Here is a 16,779-nt window from a genome sequence, read left to right as displayed (position 1 = left end):
TTTTGCCTCTTAGATTTTACTGGCATAGCAGCTTAAGATATATCAGTCCTAACATAGGCATTTCCAAGAAAAGAAATCTACTCTACACAGCGACATTATGGAATCAACATAGATGCTATAGGAGTTCTCATTGAAGTAGATATATATCTTCACTTATTATCTATGACACAATGTAGATTCTCCCAAAGAGCTAATAGAAACTGATCTTGCTCAAACAGGATTAGTCTTGAATTTACTGAACGCTTTCTATGAGCTCAACTTGGAAAGTTTGGAATGATGTATGATTATGGTGTTTGCAGATTCCCGGCCCTGCATGTCTTCCAAGATGTGGGAAGTCACTGAAGAGCATGCCCGAACTTGTCTGCTCGACAAGAGTGTCTCTTTGTAGTGCCCCCACTCATCTGAGCTGAAAACTGGCGTCGTCTTCAATATTGAGGGACAAGTAATGGGGTTACTTTCAGATGGTCACTTTGTCCGAAACTGAAAAGACATGCTTACTCTTATCTCAGTTCTGTTTTCAGCATTCTGCCATCTTTCTTTTCCTTTTGTTTTATTGTTATAGTCCCTGACTTTTATCCTCGACTTTAATACCAGGCCGATGCCGATGAATGGCTAGTTTCTGCATCTCAACACTGGGGCAAAGTAGTCTCTTTCGATAGTGAAGCCTCTATGATGGCTTCGTTTCCCCGAAAACAGGTTTGGATTTGATTGCAGAGAGCCAAGTGCATCTTCTCCTGATATCATATCTTCCATCTACTCCTTTGGTGGTGGTATCAGAGGTTTCGCTGATTCTCCTTTAGACTATGATCAGCCTTTGTCTTTCTCGAGTCAAGTTAGCAGCAGCATTCTAAGCTGTGACGCTGTGACTCTGAATCAAGACTTTTCTAATGAGGACCATCTACTATTTTTTGAGCATCAGCCTGATTTACCGTCTATTGGGAGCAGCTTCACTGCTGAGCATAAGTCTGATGCCATTGGTAAGGCTCAGAGAAGATGGAGGAGGCTGTTCAACGTGTTGAAGTTGATATATGTGAGGAACTTGGTTTCTCGGAAGAATCCCATTCGGGAAGCAGCAGTTTCTGTTGAAGGCTGAATTTTTTACCTTGAAAGCCAGTTTTGCTTTCATATTGAGTGTTGTCGAATGAATTTTGGGTGCAGTTGTACAATAACGTGAGCTGGAATTCGTTTGTGAGATTGCATAGGTGCTGTTACTTAACAGTGTAAATAACTTCAGGAATAAGCAGAGGGATCATGAGGTTGTCAAATAATTCCACTTTGCCTAGCTTGTTTCCCCCCTATTATACGACTGCAAGGGCTATGTCGAGATGAGGTTGTCGAACTATAAAGTTGTGAAACTGCATCTCCCCGTAGCACTCTTTCGAACAGAACAGGCAACAGAGGTCGACAAAGAGATGATAAGCATGGCCATGCTCCTCGTTAGACTCGGGACCATCTGCTAAAATATTGGCTAGGAATGGTCCTCGATATTTTTTCAACCTCTGTTTTTAACCTTAAATTTCTTCGCGGAATCCCTCGCCTCAATCGATCCATAAAGGAAAATTTCATTAGTTCGGCATTGTCTCGCCCAACTTGTTGGTCTGTCTCAAATATCCTTTCAAGGATCCCGCAGTCCCGCCAATTCTTTGTCTTAACTTTTTAATACAGATCTTGGTGTTCTCATGAGCTTGACGACGGAAAGATCTCGATCTCAACTTTAATATAGATCCTAATCTTTACTTCAACATACGAGCTCTGATCCATAAATTTGGCTTGGCAGACTCGTGTGTATCAATGTGCCACAATCTCAGATTGAGTATCATCTCTCTTTGGAGACTGTATCATCCACAATTTTTTTTTTCTGGCTCTATTTTATTATTTTACGGAAGTCCTTTTGCCAGCCTTAATCTAGCATTCTGTTTTCGATACAGTTCTGTTCGGTGTTATATTAAGCGAACTCAATAGACGATCCTCCCAATCGAAGGCATCTATATCAGGGCCTGCACTGGCCCTAATCACACCTTCTGCTTGGTCGATGAGGCTGCATTCTGCCGCCTCATCGAGGGCCATATTGGGCCTAGATGCCCATCCCTGGACATGGAACGACATTGTTATTTCGATGAGAACATGGCTTTTCATCTCAGTGGAGTGCTAAAATGGTAACATTCAAAAGCGTGAATTAATGCAACTTTTGATGTAGAGACTCACGGCCAGTTGGTGGAACCCTGTTAAACGGATATCTATTGCGATCGGCACATGCCAAGTATATTTTGTATAAAATTTGGTGAGTCTGATAGCTGTTGCTTATGTTTTCCTGACCAGTTCTGAAAGCACACTCTTTTTCTGAAGCTGTAATCACTATGAAACGACCCATACAGCCATGGGGATGTTAATGCTATGAAGTATGACTGGGATACATATCCACAGCTCCAATGAGTAGTCTGCCCAATTTCCTAGCTTTTCAACTATCAGCACTTCCCGTCTTGCAGGTGTTGCTGTCGCCGCAAACCTGACTCTGCAAACCACACGTGAACATTGAGAAACAACTTGTATCTCTAGTTCAAAGCGTAAATAAGAGTTCATTGACTCCTTTGAATATCAAATAGAGAAATTCAATGAATTTTCTCCTTTATTAAAGAACATTGAAATTGAGACGGGGGTGGCTTACCTTGCTCTTCCTCCGGGCTTCCAAGACCTCTTCTATGGCTGGGCGCCCTGATGAACAAAAATTGTTAAATTCCACCATAAAATAGTCGAAAAATTACAAAACAATGTGAACACTCCCAAACTGCAGTGGCAGTACTAAGTACGAGAGGTGGTTCAATGTTCACCTGTAATTTGTAGACGGTATTTTGCCCAAACACCGTAAACTGCATCAGCTAGAGCCCCAACCTGTCAAACACGTGGTACAAGTTTACGATAGTCAATTGGATTGAACAGTAGTATTGACATTCGGAATGCTCTAATGGGAGTATGGGAGCACGTACAGGCTTGTACTTTGTGATTGCGTAGACCCACCCGAGACCGACTTGCTCATATAGCCTTCTAAAAGCCTGCAAAATGCAAGTCATCACTTGAATGGAATGAACTGCAATATTTCCTTATATAATATATAGCAGTAGAATTACTCAGAAACAGAGAGAAAAGTATGAATTGAGCATGGAGGCTGTCATACTTCAACATCCGTCACCACAGTTCCATCCGAAAGGATTGCGTGTATCCTTCCCATAGCCTGAGAATGAGAGACAGCAAATTCTAGAAGTGAAAAGGAGTCTGAAAATGCAAGATGTACCGACCTTATATTGTAAGAATGCAGAGGAGCTAACACTGAGGAGAAAAAAAGAAAGAATACTTAAAGAAAAGGCCTTTCATGTCTGTTTCAAGTCGAAAAGCTTTGCTCTTGATTGGACCTGAAAAGAGCGGTATCATATGCTATTGACCGCTATACATATATGAGAGGCTTCAAAGCAATGATACTGCTATTAGTCTGCCGAAGCAAAATGCACGATGATGATTCAGTAAACTTGATGACAGACAAGAGCTTCAGGATTTCCCCTCATACATGGGAAACAGCTGAGTAACTAAAGACAATGCACGATGGTGGTATCAACAAATTCAATCACAGGCACGAACTTCACGAGGGCCTCTCAACCTGGTTCGCAAAAGTTAATGAATACGCAAGAGACAGCTCAGTAACCTTACGGTTTTATAGTCAATGCCCTGGTTTTCTTCAGGCGAGTAGTCATCCGAGCTGATATCAACAAAATTGATTCTGTTGTAATCTTCGTTCCTCTCTCTGAGCATATCCACCTAAAGAGTACATGAATCACAGCAATTCCACACAATTAATCGAACAACTCCGAGAATAAAAATATCCCAAGGAAACACAAACTGCGGGTTTTGTTCCTCGATTCAACCTCGCGCATACAAAGCGGGCATTCGCCATCGTAGAGCATCTTAATTTTCCAGTCCTGCGGGGGCATCTCTTCCTTCTTGGGAACTGCTGCCTCTGCAGTGGCTCCTTGTATCGCACGAATGGGATACCCCATGAATCCTAACAAACAGAAACAACAACAAAAACGGAAGCACCCCAGCTCATTTCAATGTCAATGCTACAAAGTTTCCTCCTTTGAGAGCTGACAAGAAGTATTCAGTGGCGGGAAGAAAAGAAGACAGTGAAAGGTGGTGATGAAGTTACCAGCTTGGAGGTGGGGAGGTGACACGGGCCGCTGCAGAGGGCTTGCAGGAGGGCGGTGGAATCTGAATCTGAGCTGAGAAGTGCTTCTCTGCCTTCCGATGGACATCGTGACAGCTGCTCTGAGCGCCATTTCCGTCTGCTCCTGAAAGCTTCGTTCTTCGTCTTCCTCTTCCCCACTCTCTGGTTTATGAGCCAACGTAACGAAGACGACGACGGAGGAGGAGGAGGAAGAGCCGTTCTCCTCCATTAACTGTCATGCACACGCGGCACGCTCTCCAGCTCTGCTTCTGAGGCGGGTATCTCGGGTCGGGTCGATTCACACCTGCCCGACTTCTTTGGGGCAAGGACGTTAATATATCGGAAACTTGAGGGCGTTCTCGTAAAAAGACAGCTGTGGCCGCAATTCCCATGCGAGGACCGTCACTTTCCTCTATCGGCTGATTGGCGGAGTGACCTTACGGGGTTGGAGTCTCTGGTCCGAGCTTCCGTCAATGGCGTTCCTGCTCAACAAGACGAACCCTCTTTCTCGTCACCTCCGATCTCATTCGCAGGTACTTCCGTTTCTCTGGCAGCCGACGTCCGTGATTTTCAGCTGGTTTGGTTGCGTCGCCTGAGGATCCATTTGATTTGATCGATCGATTTCTCATCTATTGTATCTGTATTTGGAGGTGTAGAAGACGGAGGATGCTTTTGCTCTCTCGCGCCGTGGATTTCACGTGGAGCCGGGGCCTCGCGAGAAAGCGGTAAGATTTCGGGACAATCTTAGTTTTCGGATTTACTTTGTTTCGGCTTCGTATGCTGTCGTGTTGTCGATAGTCCGTGGTGCGTTTTTGCTAGCTCTTTGGCGTTTGTCGACCTCTGCTCTTGGTTCTTGTTTGGATGCGCTTGGCTTTACTGTGAATGAGACGCGTATGTTTCATGAGTTCGGATTGCAGAGCTTTGTCGAAGGTTGTCCTTTCTCTGTATCTGCTCTCCAGACAATCGCCATTGTTTTGGCACTGTCAGACTGTTTTTTTGGTGATTGCAACTATTTGAAAAACCGAGCAAGCTAATGCATTGTCTGCATATTTAATATATTGGGCATGATTTTGTAGCGAAAAAGTGGGCTTCTTTGGTGCAGCTATCCAAATCTCGAAGCAGTTTCTTTTAGAATTAGAGGATTGAATGAAGTTTTTAATCTTGAAGCATGAGTTTGACATCATAATGCTGTCCTCTTTCTCTAGATTTCCTTTTGTGTATTCATATGCTACGCATTGATGGAAATCTTGTGCTGATGTCCATAGACTGGATGGTTTTATTTCATTGTCATCTCTGACTTATGCTTTACATTGGGAAAAACGTTTGCAGCTTTTAGCACCGGATCCAGCTCTTGGTCGATTCAAGTCACACAAGAAGAGTGTGAAGACTTTGAAAAGATTTTTTGATGTTCTCACGATTGCTGTTGTTGCTGGTATGTTCTCTTTAAGCAGACTATTTTAACAAATCATTTAGTTGAATGCTCTAATCGAATTGATTTGAGAATATTTTATCTGCCCAAAATGCAAACAGATTACTACACTTCTAAAGGCTTGTCAAGGCACTTCTTGTATTTGCACCATACCTATTTTAATGATATTAAAATTGATGAATTTGAAGTATTATATGACTACACACATTACACCACTTCTGATAGGCATAAATTAAAACCTTGCACATTCAAGTAAATCTTGGCATGCTTTTGTTAGAACTTCAAGACGGGTAGGAAGAAATCCTCGACTTTTTGTTACATTATCTGTTTACTTTGTCAACTGACACCAATCCCAATAAGTTTGAATGCTTCTCATCCTTTACATTAAGTGGCATTTCATTTGGTTCCTGCAATGAATGAGGAATTTCTCAGATTGCTTTTATGACAACTCATGGAGGCAAAGAAATGTTTCTGCCTCGTGCACTAGTGACCTTCTTCTTTGGAAGTACTATGCTCAGTAAGACCTCTGCTGCATTGGCATTAATAGCTACTTTCTAGCTTTCTGTTCAGCCAAGGAAAATAAATAAAAGGGACGGTCCTTGCATTTTGAACCATGTTTCATGTTCTATCAACTTAATCAAAGGCTTCTCTTCATTGACCGATCTTCACAATTTCTGGTGCTCTGAATAGAATGCAAAAGAATCTACTTGAAAATATCAAAATTAATCTGGTATTGCTATTGCTGTTTTGCATTATCATGTTGCAGCAGTCTTTTTTTCCTTATTCTACTAGCTAGTTGATTTGCATCTTATGCCTTTGACCACTTGCCCTAAAGGGTTCCCCACTAGTGGCAGTTCCTTGCTTGTTTTATTGGTTGATGATCTTGTTGTAAGATGATGAAGTTTCAGCATGGCATCTGTTTAGATTATCCCTTCACTTTGAATTTTGGTATTCTGTTAAAAATAATAATAATAATAATCTTTATTGAAAGCAAAGTTGTTTGTTCTCCCTCGATTCTCATGCAAAATTGCACACTCTATCATTGCGAGGCATATGTTTCACCATTTTGATACTGCAACTAGTTGACTTGGGAGTAGCTCTTGGGTATTTTTTATTTTACTCCGTATAGAGGAAAATGGTATTGGTTTCTGATGTAAATTCATCTGTTATCAATGAAGTTTCATCATTTATCCAAAAAAAAAAATAATCTTTATTTGCATTACTGATACACATTTCCATTAAAGTTGATGCGATATGAGAGTGTGGGTTACATATTGTCCTGGTGATTTGTATTCTGAATCAAATTTCTGCATATCTCTGTTAAGCGTTATTTTTTGTTCTCTCTGCTTATGCACTGAGGAATGAGATATATCAAGTTTTTCAATGTAGCCGCTCTTTATATAGTCATATCATTATTGTTTAAAAAAGAAAATGACAACAAAGTGAAAATCGGTGAGTTTGTTTTCGTTCTATGCTCGTGGCAGTGACAATATCGTCCCAACTCGCATATTCCGTCCATCTTTTCAGGCTGTTGCTATGAAATCTATGTGAAAGCAACGATGAGAGAAGCAGCTCGGAAGGATGACGGTGAAGCCTAGACAAGAATCGGGAATGTATTCTTCTGCAGACCTCAAGTGGTTTTCCACCAGGAGAAGGAGAACAGAACGACTAATAAAAACAGAACAGCTGCCGCATCGAGTTGTTAAGCATGAAAGCTTTTCGGTTTTTCTCTTAATTTCATCATCAATAAACTTTGTATTATACAATGTGCATGCAGGACCCATTTCAGTGTTTGTGTAGATTAGATATATTTGCATTGCCTGCTTTCGACAATTATCTTTCTATCGAGTCATGATATTAATTGGTTCTTTGGGCCGATCAAGTGGAGAAAATCATTTCCGGAAGAAAAAAAAGAACAAACTCAACAAGCCGGAGCCAATATGGGCTTTATTTTATTGTATTGGCGCAATAGGAAAGTGTTAGTGGGCTCGGCCCACTCTGATATGAATAATGGGCCTATCACCCTACTCGGTCGGAGAGTCTGGTCTGTGCGTCAAATAATAATAATAATAATACTAATAATTCCATAAACTGGGGGAATCACATCATAATTCGAATTAGGCGTTATGTTTTGTCTGACCACACTCGGAACGGATGCGGCCCACCCGCCAAAATGAGTTATGGCCTCTTCTGCCCCACTTGCTCTCATCTGGGAACTTCCCATCACGTTTGAACTGACACACACGATCGTATCACGAGAGAATGGATCATTCGACTATACCTAACTCGTGTTTAGGCTGCACTCACGCGCTATTTAACTCTAATAGGAGAAAGAATAGGATTCGACTATACCTAACTCGTGTTTAGACTGCACTCACGTGCTATTTAACTCTAACAGGAGAAAGAATAGGAGAAGTGAAATAAAAAGCACAAAGAATTTTTAAAATCCCGACTCGACTCGACTCGACTGTACGAGAGAGATTGCATTCCCGCTAACTTTGCTAGTGCTATAAGCATTACGAGTGTGCTGGCCATCATTATCATTTGCCAAAAGTCAAAAAGGTTAAATATGCCTCTTAAAAACAGCTAATTGGGGGGAAATCTGTCTGATAATAATCTATCAGACGACCAAACTATCTATCTATCTTTGTCTGAAGAGCAAGCAAAGACCCACAGAGAGAGAGAGAGAGAGAGAGAGAGAAGCGAGCTTCACTTCAGCTGGGTCTTCGAGCCTGACTTCCTCTGAGTTTCAGGCCTCGACTCGGTCGATCAATTAGATCGATCCCTTCATTCTTTGTCAGCTGACTGAGCTTGAAGGTTGAACTGAGCAGAGCAGGGTTGAACTTGAACTGAGCAGAGAGCATCAATGGCGTCATTTGCAGGGACGACCCAGAAGTGCAGGGCCTGCGAGAAGACGGTTTACTTGGTGGATCAGCTCACCGCCGACAACAAGGTGTTCCACAAGGCCTGCTTCCGCTGCCACCACTGCAAGGGCACTCTAAAGGTCCTCCCTTTACTACCTTACCTCGTACATAGTACATACTACTCTGTTTCTCTCTCCTCCGTTTGCTTTTGCTGCTTCTGTAGTATAGTATACCGTGTATGTTGTCTGGTATCAGAATTGGCAGATTGTTGGGTTCACAAGTATTCTTTGATCATTCGTTATGCTCTGCTCAGTATTTTGACTTGGAAAGTGTTGAATCGAATTCATTAGTTTCAGTATAGTCATGTGCTTTTCTTGTACCGTTTGACTTTGATATCCCTTATGCTCCTTGTAAATGATCTTGGAATGGACCTCTTTCCAGTCCTTGTTGTCTTTGCCCTTGTTCCGCTGGTTCTCAATTTCACGATGCTCGGATGGATTTTGTAGTGGCATGAAGATATATATGGCTATAGTTTGATTTGTTAGTATATATACATTGATTTGATCCACTGTCCCAATTTTAACTGCTGAGTAGTCAGTTCGCATGTTTGTTACATGCCCCCCCCCCCCCCCCCCCCCCCCCCCCCCGAGAAGCTCAGTAGTTCCTGTTGGTAATCATAAGCAATAGTATTTGTTCAACTGGAGAATCGGAAATACTGTTATCCCGGGGTGTGTAATTCTAACGTCGTAGAATATAACTATGTGTGACGGTTGATTTGTCCATCATGTGGAAATTCCCATTCCCCGGGGCAACTCTTGTTCGAATAGAATGTTGCAGATATCATTTCAAGGCTCTTAATCTCATGATGTTGAGTATATAGGTGATATGGATATAACAGACGCGTAGTTACTTGGGATGAAAATATGGATTTTGGGCTTCATAATCGAGTTGTATGTGTCCAGGAGTCCTTCCGGAATCCTCACTATTTTGTGCTGATGAGGGCTTTCTGGTTATTTATGGAAACACGTAACTCTTGCTCCAGAGCTCATTTTTTTCCTGATATTGGTCAATGGAGGGAAAAAGCTGACTGCCTTATATCGGGAGGACCAATCTTTTGTTTCTCAAAGATATCCGACAGTTTAGTTTCATAGATGCAGGTTTCAAAAGTTTCATTTCTCCCATGGAATGTTAGCGCTTATACAGCAAGAATATAGAAACTCAGAACTGCTTGACAATATTCGATCTTTTCAGTGCTTAAATTTCTGAGTCCAACATAACTGTGAATAATACTATGCTGGATGGTCAGTTGTTTAACGGAAATATGGCTTGCCTTTGCTTATAATCATGCCTTCTGTGCTGCAGTTGAGTAACTACTGCTCCTTCGAGGGAGTGTTATATTGCAAGCCTCACTTTGATCAACTATTTAAGATGACTGGAAGCTTAGACAAGAGTTTCGAAGGTAATTTACCCAAAGAAGCTTCTTCTTGGAGGAAGAATCGGTGATGCTAATTTCTTTCAATAAAACCTTATCTTCTGCTCTTTTCTCTAGGTACCCCGAAGACTGTAAACAGGTCTGCTGATCAGGTATTTTCTCTCCCGCTTGCTTTCTTCGATGGGAAGCAACTGTAACCGACTCTGTGAATCCTCTTATATCATGAATTATGATTTCAAGTAGTAACATTTCAATTTCTGCAGGCCCATTCCAGCAGCAAAGTCTCAAGCATGTTCGCTGGAACTCAAGACAAATGTGTAGCCTGCCAGAAAACTGTTTATCCGATCGAGAAGGTAAATATTTTTGAGAAGAGATATATTCAGTGTATGTTAATTTGTTCAAGAGACCAACTCCATATCCTGAAATCTTGATTCGGATGCTTAAGTACTAATTTTCCATCACCTGATTACTTTAAGGTGGCGGTCGATGGGACATCATATCATAAAGCTTGCTTCAGGTGCACCCATGGAGGGTGCGTGATAAGCCCCTCAAACTATGTGGCCCACGAGCACCGTCTCTATTGCAAGCACCACCACAATCAGCTCTTCAAGGAGAAAGGCAACTTCAGTCAACTGAGCAAGCAAGAACATAGTTAGAACATATCGAGGCAAAGTAAAAAGCCCACCTTTATCTTTTACATATGCACTTGTGAGCCCGAGTCAGTGTTTAAGTTACACAGCAAGGAAATTGGTTTTGTCAGTTCACTTCTGTTAGCGTGTTATTGAATAACTTTTACGAATTCGTGTTCAGATTATTCACCAAAGCCAAGTCTACATTTTCCCTTGGGGTTTTCTGCTTTTATTTGGAAGAGCATCTTGATACTGATATGGCATCTTTGTGTTCGTGCCTCCTTGTTCGATCAGTTCGCAAGTTGCTGGGATTGCTGATTATAATCTGCTTAGCAATACAATTGATTCATATGCTACTTTGTTCTTCTTGCTGTCATAAAACAAGGCAATACATTAGACATCTGTATCACTTAGTTTTCATGCTATTGCTGCAAAATCGGACATGAGAGTAATATAGTTCTATCAATGTTCAGATGTCATTCCATTCCTTCCACATCTATATGAAATAAGAGATGTCTATCAATTAGTCAATGTAAGTTCCCATTTGTCAACAAGTTTGAAAATTCAAGTCTTCGGCAACCTGAAATTCCTTATGTGGAAATGTGATTCGATGTTAAGCACCGAAAAGATCGAGCATCAAGCATATGTATTGCCATAAAAGCACGTAGAAATTGCGAAAGGGTAGGTTGTGGAGTTAAGTCTTGTGGCAGGGATCACCATCGTCATCAACTTCACCTAGAAGAAAGCCATGAAAGGACTTAAATTCCTGTGGTTGAAGATTGTAATTGTTCTGCCTGGGGGGGGGGGGGGGGGGGGGGGGGGGGTGGGTTGGGGGTGACTTTTCTGACTGCATTTATTAATTCCAAGGGATTGAATTGGACCTGTGAGCATATGTGCACCACACCCGGCACCGTCGAGGGCCAGGCGAGCCTCTTGTACTGCTGCTAAACCGATAATCCAGATTTGGATCCTCTGCTGTTCTCGGCATTAACTGCAGATGGTCCAGAAGACTGGCGAGGACCACCGTGATGCATACTGGGCCGAGTACAACAGCCCTATGCCGATGTGGCATTATCTTCGGTATGAAAAATGTAAACTGTTCGATGAAAACGGGTCCATAATAGGATTATTTGCTGTTCGGTCTCATACGCTGTCTCTCGGATATCATTGAAGTCCCTGATGTTAACATCTCGTTGTATGCATCCTCAAATGCAATGATTCATCAGAGTGGAGACAAAGTTTTACAGCATGGAATGAGTATGAGACACAGAGTTGGTGCAAACATTGCCAGCACTTAACGAGACCCATTTGTCCCAAATCCTCAACCCTCCCTAAACACCCCAATCTGCTCCATTAAAAAATCATATATCCGGAAACGGAGAACTCTCTTCAATGATATAATCCGGACTTCGGAAGTGTCACGCGTCTAATGTCACTCGAAACAGAAATGCAAGGCAACTGCAACTTCACTGATCATAGTGAAATGACACGGACAATTCCCAAGTTTAGACCGATCACGCTAGATAACGCAGTCGTGCCATAGAAACATATGCGTCGGATGTTACCAGGTTAGGATAATGCAAAGGGTATCTTCTCTATGCAGACATGGTGCAACATAATTCCTTTGAGCTGTATGGACTTGGCCCGTTTCAAGGGGGCTTTCCAATTAATTAAGAAACGAAGTAATATTTTACTCTCTCTTAATCGGGACCGTTCCTTAATACCTTGAAACCGTTGGATTGACATGAACCGTAACTCTATGTGTTACTCCGACGGTCTTGAGAAATTGTCTGGCTAAGGGATCTTTTATGAAAGATTTTTCATCGAAAATTAAAAGGAAATGTAAGAATTATGAGAGTTTGAGGAGCTAATGATGATGATGATAGATGTTTTTGGCATGAAAGATTCTCTGTTCTCCCAGTTTGCAAAAGTTAATGATTAAACTGTGGGGATGGGTTGTCTTCTTCTCAAGTCAAAAAGCAACATTACTTACATGATACATTTAAATTAATTAATACATACATGCGTTCATGATATACGATGAATGATTACCGAAATTATTCTTCAGAGCCCTCAGCCGCTCACTTTTCTCTCGAAATACTACGGCAAGAGAGAGAGAGAGAGAGAGAGAGAGAGAGAGCCAGCCATGGAGTGGTCATTGGTCAAATCCTCCTCTCAAATACCATGTTTCTTCCTATGCCCCTAGCCATCATTTCAAATTTGACCCTCATAATCATGTTGCCTAGAGCCATGCCCCCACGTTCTTAATTGAAATCCGGTACAGATTCAGACCAAATCGATCATAGATGATAAGTACTAGGAAATGCTTATGGATATCACAGTAATCAGTGGTTACAGTTTAGCATATGTGTCTATATGTGTGCCAAGTATGAATAAACTACGTTAAAAGGGTAGTCAATCGGATTCCTTGAATTAAAGTATCGATCCTTTGAATGAGTGTTCTCGAAGCTCAGGTCACCGAGGCGGCTAGGGCTCCTTCGGCTGGATTTTTTGAAAAAAGAACAAAGAAGTCTAGATTAGTCACGCCCCCTTAGTAAACTTTAATCTTTATATAGCTTTTAACTAAACAAAAGCAGAGTTTCCACATATATGCATGCATTTAATCAAAATTAATTAATTCATTGGGCGTTAATTTTTGGCAATTTACAAAACTAATGTGGAGAGAGCACTGTGGGATTAGCCCTTTTCTTTATTTGAGTAAAAAAGGGCAAAGGCATCCCACTGATATTAAGTGCGTGCTTGATCATGTATCCAATTAAAGTGATATGGATTTAACCTTGGAACGAATAAAAGTGATATGGATTTAAACTCCCACATGATATAACTGAAATGATCTATCGGCACGGTCAGATCGTGTGTTGTTTAGTTATATATTTAACTTAACTTTCTTCCATAAGATAAATTAATTAGGAAAGAAGGAAGCATTAATCTCTTCATTGTTACGGTAATAGATGAGGGTTGAATATGTGATGGCCAGCTTTACAGAAGATATTCTCAGCTTTGGATCCCATTGGTCCCCAAAGCACCAATTTCAGGAAATTTGTTTTTATTAGTTATTATTATTTATTCAAAAGATAAAGTTATGTATAAATAAGGAAAAGCAAGAACCATATGTTTGGATCAGCATTTTTTCGGCCAAGCTCCGAAGTCCCTTTCTGATGGTCTATCAGATTTAGATGGTTGATGTGTGAAGGGGTATTAATATCGTAAAGATTTTTGCTTATTTGAATTTCATTTTTCCCGAAGAATTGATGCTGAGATTCTTCTCTATCTCAATCCCTCGCTTTTTCAAGTTTATCCATAGTCATATTTCATTTTATCTAAATCGTCATCTTTACGTTGATAGATCTAAAACCTCTCCCAAAATCCTTTACGCTTTGTTTATTTTTCAAATAATAATTTTACTCAACTCAATTTAACTCTAATCTTCTCTAAATTCAATAATATAATCATTACTATTTTATCGTTTTATGTCATTTAATAATAATTTCTCACTTATATTTTTCTAATCATTTTTTATAATTAATATTTTAATAATAAATTTCTCAATTTACTTTTTATAATCAATTTTTTAATAATAAATTTTTCGTATATTTTCATAGATAAATACATACATATATATTTCATATATCAATATATTTGTCAACGCTTGTAATTATTACACAAAATCAAAATGAGTTGGATTACTTATCCAACACGAAAATCAATTAGCTAGCTTGGAGTTGGTTCGTCGGTACCTAGCTCCTTAATTAACTTAACCAAAAAAAGAAGACCGTAAAGGTGTAGATGTCCTTTCTTCCTTTTCTCTTGAGAGTATTGATCCTCCAGATGCTGATTAACAAGAATAAATCATCTCATCGCCTCGCATAATTTATTAGTAATGGTTGGTCCGAATCTAATTAACTCGAGTGTCTTTAACTAGCCTTTTATCACGAATAAATCAGTCGTTCCCGTGATGCCTTTTACCTTGGAAAGGTTCTCATAAACATATGTTCATTAGCTTCCACTGCTCCACAATAAACAAAAACAAAGGCCAAAAGCATGCACAGAAAGATTCATCAAGCACTCGATTATAATCTATTAATGCCATTATGTTCACTTGGAATAATGAGTTGGAATGTCAACTTAGCGAGAAGTCGTAAGTCGGAGAATTGTCGACCGTTCACAAAATCTCATCGGACCCATAATTGCTAGCTCGAAAGAAATACGATCCCCCTGATTTATAATGTTCCTAAATTTCATTAAAGAGCCAGACGATATCGTGTTTCTTTTCACTTCCCTATACAAAGCTGCAGGTTGCTATATGCTGATGCCCAGGTAAGCAAATAGAGTTTTTGGTTCTTTGTTAAACTCGAACTTGCTCGGATCTCGATCGGGCATGCACACGGTCCCGTTGGCATTTGATTCCACGGCCAATCGATTTCACAGCGTAGGGCGGGAATGATCATCTCAGCTTGCAGCCTCAGAGATGCTGTGCAACGAGGGTTGCCATGTTCTTGGCCTAGGTGTCCCAGAATTTGATGACGACGACGACGATGTTGTCTTCTGATTCCTCTGCCTCTCATGCTTCCCCACCAGCTAATTAAATAAACAATAATTTACCCATTAATTAATAATTGATTACTTAATTAAGCAAGAAATTAAGATCAAGTGCAAATATTATTCAGATCAAGTACAAGTATTATTGAACAGTGCACAGGTGTTCATTAACATATATAAGTCTATTGGGGTGCAGACTTCACAACTCATCACAGCAGGGTTTGGTTCTAGCTAGATTGGCAGATCCTAAGTAGAGGAAAATCTTAATTAAGCTAAGTATGACCCGAACCAAACCGATCCATATTCGGGGTTGAAATAGTGATTTTAAAACTTTATATCCAGAGTAATTAACTGAAGAACTTCATATTGGACCAAACCCGAGACCCTTTACAGTTGCATTGCACAGATCAAGGGAAAAAAAAACTAGGATCCGGGATCGGGACGAGAAGCGAGTTATTCGTGAAATGTTGGAATTTAGATAAGTTGGTGAAGAAATTAAAATTTAAAGGGGCAAAAGCAATATATATTTATATAAATAAATAAAAAAAAGGGACTGAAACCAATAAATTACTTCCTGTGAACGGAAATAATTAAATTTAAACAAAGAAAGCTGAAATTATTAAAATTCAAAAAAAAAATCCACCGAAAAGAAGTTCAAAAAGAAAAAAAGGGGAAGGTAATGGAGAAATGGAAAAAGGAATATTACTTACCAGATTGTCGAGTTTCATGTCAGATCCCATCACCTTCTCCACGGATTCCTGCTGCCCTAGCTTCTTCATCTTCGCACACTTCTTTGCAGACAGCACCTTCATCACCTCTGCACAAACAAACCAAATCCAGAAACAACTTAATATATATCTATAATTTCATTATAAGTTTCGTTAAAAAAGGTCGTAATAAATAATCCAGTTTGTATCTTTCGAAACTTCCCGAAATTTCCTATGTGCCTATTTCTCTAATGAGACCACGAGATATTCTCGACCGATTTAGCCAGTACTGATCGTATTGTACATGAGACTTGAGAGTTACATGGAAACCAAAACCAACCAACCAACCTACCTTGAGCAGTGATGAGTCTATAGACCTGGCCCAGCACCAGGGTGTCCGTAGGACGGAGGAGCTTGATGCGCGTGACCCTGAGGTTGCCGGCAGCAGGTGGTCGGTCTCCGGTGGCGGTAGGGGCGGATGAGGGGTTAGAGCCAGCTGAGGAGGAGGAGGAGGAGGAGGGGCAGATGGTGGTGGAGATGAGGAGGGCGACGTAGTGGCCGGGGTTCATCTTCATGATCTCGCTGGCGCAGACCGGCCAGTAGAGCTTGTCGGACTTGCCGGAGGGGTGCTGGATCACCAGGGTTGCCGTGTCTATTGCTTGGCAATTCCCCATTCCCTTGTTTTGGCTGGCTATTATATTTTTATATAGCAAACTGCTAGCTATAGCTGGTCTTGACGAAGATGATGTCTTCTGATCACCTTCTTTTCTTGTTATATACTGTGTTTGGTGGAATTGTTATTATGGGGTGATGAGGAGTTGTTAAATCATATATGGAGAAAGTTGAAGGAGGAAGTAATTGGAAATGAGAGAATGGGAATGGTAATGGGAGAGAGAGAGAGAGAGAGAGAGAGGAGGGTGGGAGAGGCTGCTCAGGGCGGGTCTT

General features: G+C 40.8%; 4 protein-coding genes across 6 annotated transcripts; 2 read left to right on the top strand and 2 right to left on the bottom strand.

Moving 5' to 3' along the window:
* Positions 1 to 2,211: 2,211 nt before the first annotated feature.
* On the bottom strand, positions 2,212 to 4,465 carry LOC116213928 (uncharacterized protein At5g50100, chloroplastic). Its single transcript, XM_031549078.1, has 8 exons — positions 4,196 to 4,465; positions 3,915 to 4,051; positions 3,700 to 3,807; positions 3,173 to 3,229; positions 2,985 to 3,050; positions 2,829 to 2,889; positions 2,666 to 2,712; positions 2,212 to 2,512 (listed from the first exon to the last, which is right to left on the bottom strand). Exons 1-8 carry the CDS (start codon positions 4,440 to 4,442, stop codon positions 2,459 to 2,461), a joined length of 777 nt encoding a protein of 258 aa, XP_031404938.1. The 5' UTR covers positions 4,443 to 4,465; the 3' UTR covers positions 2,212 to 2,458.
* A 120-nt stretch (positions 4,466 to 4,585) lies between these two features.
* On the top strand, positions 4,586 to 7,510 carry LOC116213930 (succinate dehydrogenase subunit 7B, mitochondrial-like). Of its 3 annotated transcripts, none has more exons than XM_031549081.1 (4): positions 4,586 to 4,746; positions 4,870 to 4,938; positions 5,543 to 5,645; positions 7,170 to 7,510. In XM_031549081.1, exons 1-4 carry the CDS (start codon positions 4,687 to 4,689, stop codon positions 7,238 to 7,240), a joined length of 303 nt encoding a protein of 100 aa, XP_031404941.1. In that variant the 5' UTR covers positions 4,586 to 4,686; the 3' UTR covers positions 7,241 to 7,510. The 3 variants fall into 3 exon arrangements, with proteins under 3 accessions (XP_031404941.1, XP_031404942.1, XP_031404940.1); XM_031549082.1 differs by having other exon boundaries at positions 7,127 to 7,510; XM_031549080.1 differs by lacking the exon at positions 7,170 to 7,510 and adding an exon at positions 6,075 to 6,846.
* A 738-nt stretch (positions 7,511 to 8,248) lies between these two features.
* LOC116213929 (LIM domain-containing protein WLIM1-like) lies at positions 8,249 to 10,848 on the top strand. Its single transcript, XM_031549079.1, has 5 exons — positions 8,249 to 8,646; positions 9,869 to 9,965; positions 10,056 to 10,090; positions 10,202 to 10,291; positions 10,415 to 10,848. Exons 1-5 carry the CDS (start codon positions 8,509 to 8,511, stop codon positions 10,592 to 10,594), a joined length of 540 nt encoding a protein of 179 aa, XP_031404939.1. The 5' UTR covers positions 8,249 to 8,508; the 3' UTR covers positions 10,595 to 10,848.
* A 3,794-nt stretch (positions 10,849 to 14,642) lies between these two features.
* LOC116215565 lies at positions 14,643 to 16,777 on the bottom strand. The gene is made up of 3 exons (XM_031551318.1): positions 16,187 to 16,777; positions 15,838 to 15,944; positions 14,643 to 15,166 (listed from the first exon to the last, which is right to left on the bottom strand). Exons 1-3 carry the CDS (start codon positions 16,506 to 16,508, stop codon positions 15,038 to 15,040), a joined length of 558 nt encoding a protein of 185 aa, XP_031407178.1. The 5' UTR covers positions 16,509 to 16,777; the 3' UTR covers positions 14,643 to 15,037.
* Between the last annotated feature and the right edge of the window lie 2 nt (positions 16,778 to 16,779).

Source organism: Punica granatum, chromosome 7 (genome assembly GCF_007655135.1).
Source record: "Punica granatum isolate Tunisia-2019 chromosome 7, ASM765513v2, whole genome shotgun sequence".
NCBI lineage: Eukaryota > Viridiplantae > Streptophyta > Magnoliopsida > Myrtales > Lythraceae > Punica > Punica granatum.
This window is presented reverse-complemented; position numbering and strand designations above follow the sequence as displayed.

What these genes read in the sequence shown, in the direction of transcription:
- LOC116215565 (XM_031551318.1), bottom strand. Translation starts at nt 16,508, where the DNA reads ATGGGGAATTGCCAAGCAATAGACACGGCAACCCTGGTGATCCAGCAC. An exon ending in TAGACTCATCACTGCTCAAG is followed by an intron (nt 15,945 to 16,186) that starts GTAGGTTGGTTG and finishes TTGTTTGTGCAG; the next exon opens with AGGTGATGAAGGTGCTGTCT. An exon ending in ACATGAAACTCGACAATCTG is followed by an intron (nt 15,167 to 15,837) that starts GTAAGTAATATT and finishes TTATTTAATTAG; the next exon opens with CTGGTGGGGAAGCATGAGAG.
- LOC116213929 (XM_031549079.1), top strand. Translation starts at nt 8,509, where the DNA reads ATGGCGTCATTTGCAGGGACGACCCAGAAGTGCAGGGCCTGCGAGAAG. An exon ending in CTTAGACAAGAGTTTCGAAG is followed by an intron (nt 9,966 to 10,055) that starts GTAATTTACCCA and finishes TCTTTTCTCTAG; the next exon opens with GTACCCCGAAGACTGTAAAC. An exon ending in TAAACAGGTCTGCTGATCAG is followed by an intron (nt 10,091 to 10,201) that starts GTATTTTCTCTC and finishes CAATTTCTGCAG; the next exon opens with GCCCATTCCAGCAGCAAAGT.
- LOC116213928 (XM_031549078.1), bottom strand. Translation starts at nt 4,442, where the DNA reads ATGGAGGAGAACGGCTCTTCCTCCTCCTCCTCCGTCGTCGTCTTCGTT. An exon ending in CTGTGGTGACGGATGTTGAA is followed by an intron (nt 3,051 to 3,172) that starts GTATGACAGCCT and finishes TGCATTTTGCAG; the next exon opens with GCTTTTAGAAGGCTATATGA. An exon ending in ATACCGTCTACAAATTACAG is followed by an intron (nt 2,713 to 2,828) that starts GTGAACATTGAA and finishes TTTGTTCATCAG; the next exon opens with GGCGCCCAGCCATAGAAGAG.
- LOC116213930 (XM_031549080.1), top strand. Translation starts at nt 4,687, where the DNA reads ATGGCGTTCCTGCTCAACAAGACGAACCCTCTTTCTCGTCACCTCCGA. An exon ending in ACCTCCGATCTCATTCGCAG is followed by an intron (nt 4,747 to 4,869) that starts GTACTTCCGTTT and finishes TTGGAGGTGTAG; the next exon opens with AAGACGGAGGATGCTTTTGC. An exon ending in CGGGGCCTCGCGAGAAAGCG is followed by an intron (nt 4,939 to 5,542) that starts GTAAGATTTCGG and finishes AAACGTTTGCAG; the next exon opens with CTTTTAGCACCGGATCCAGC.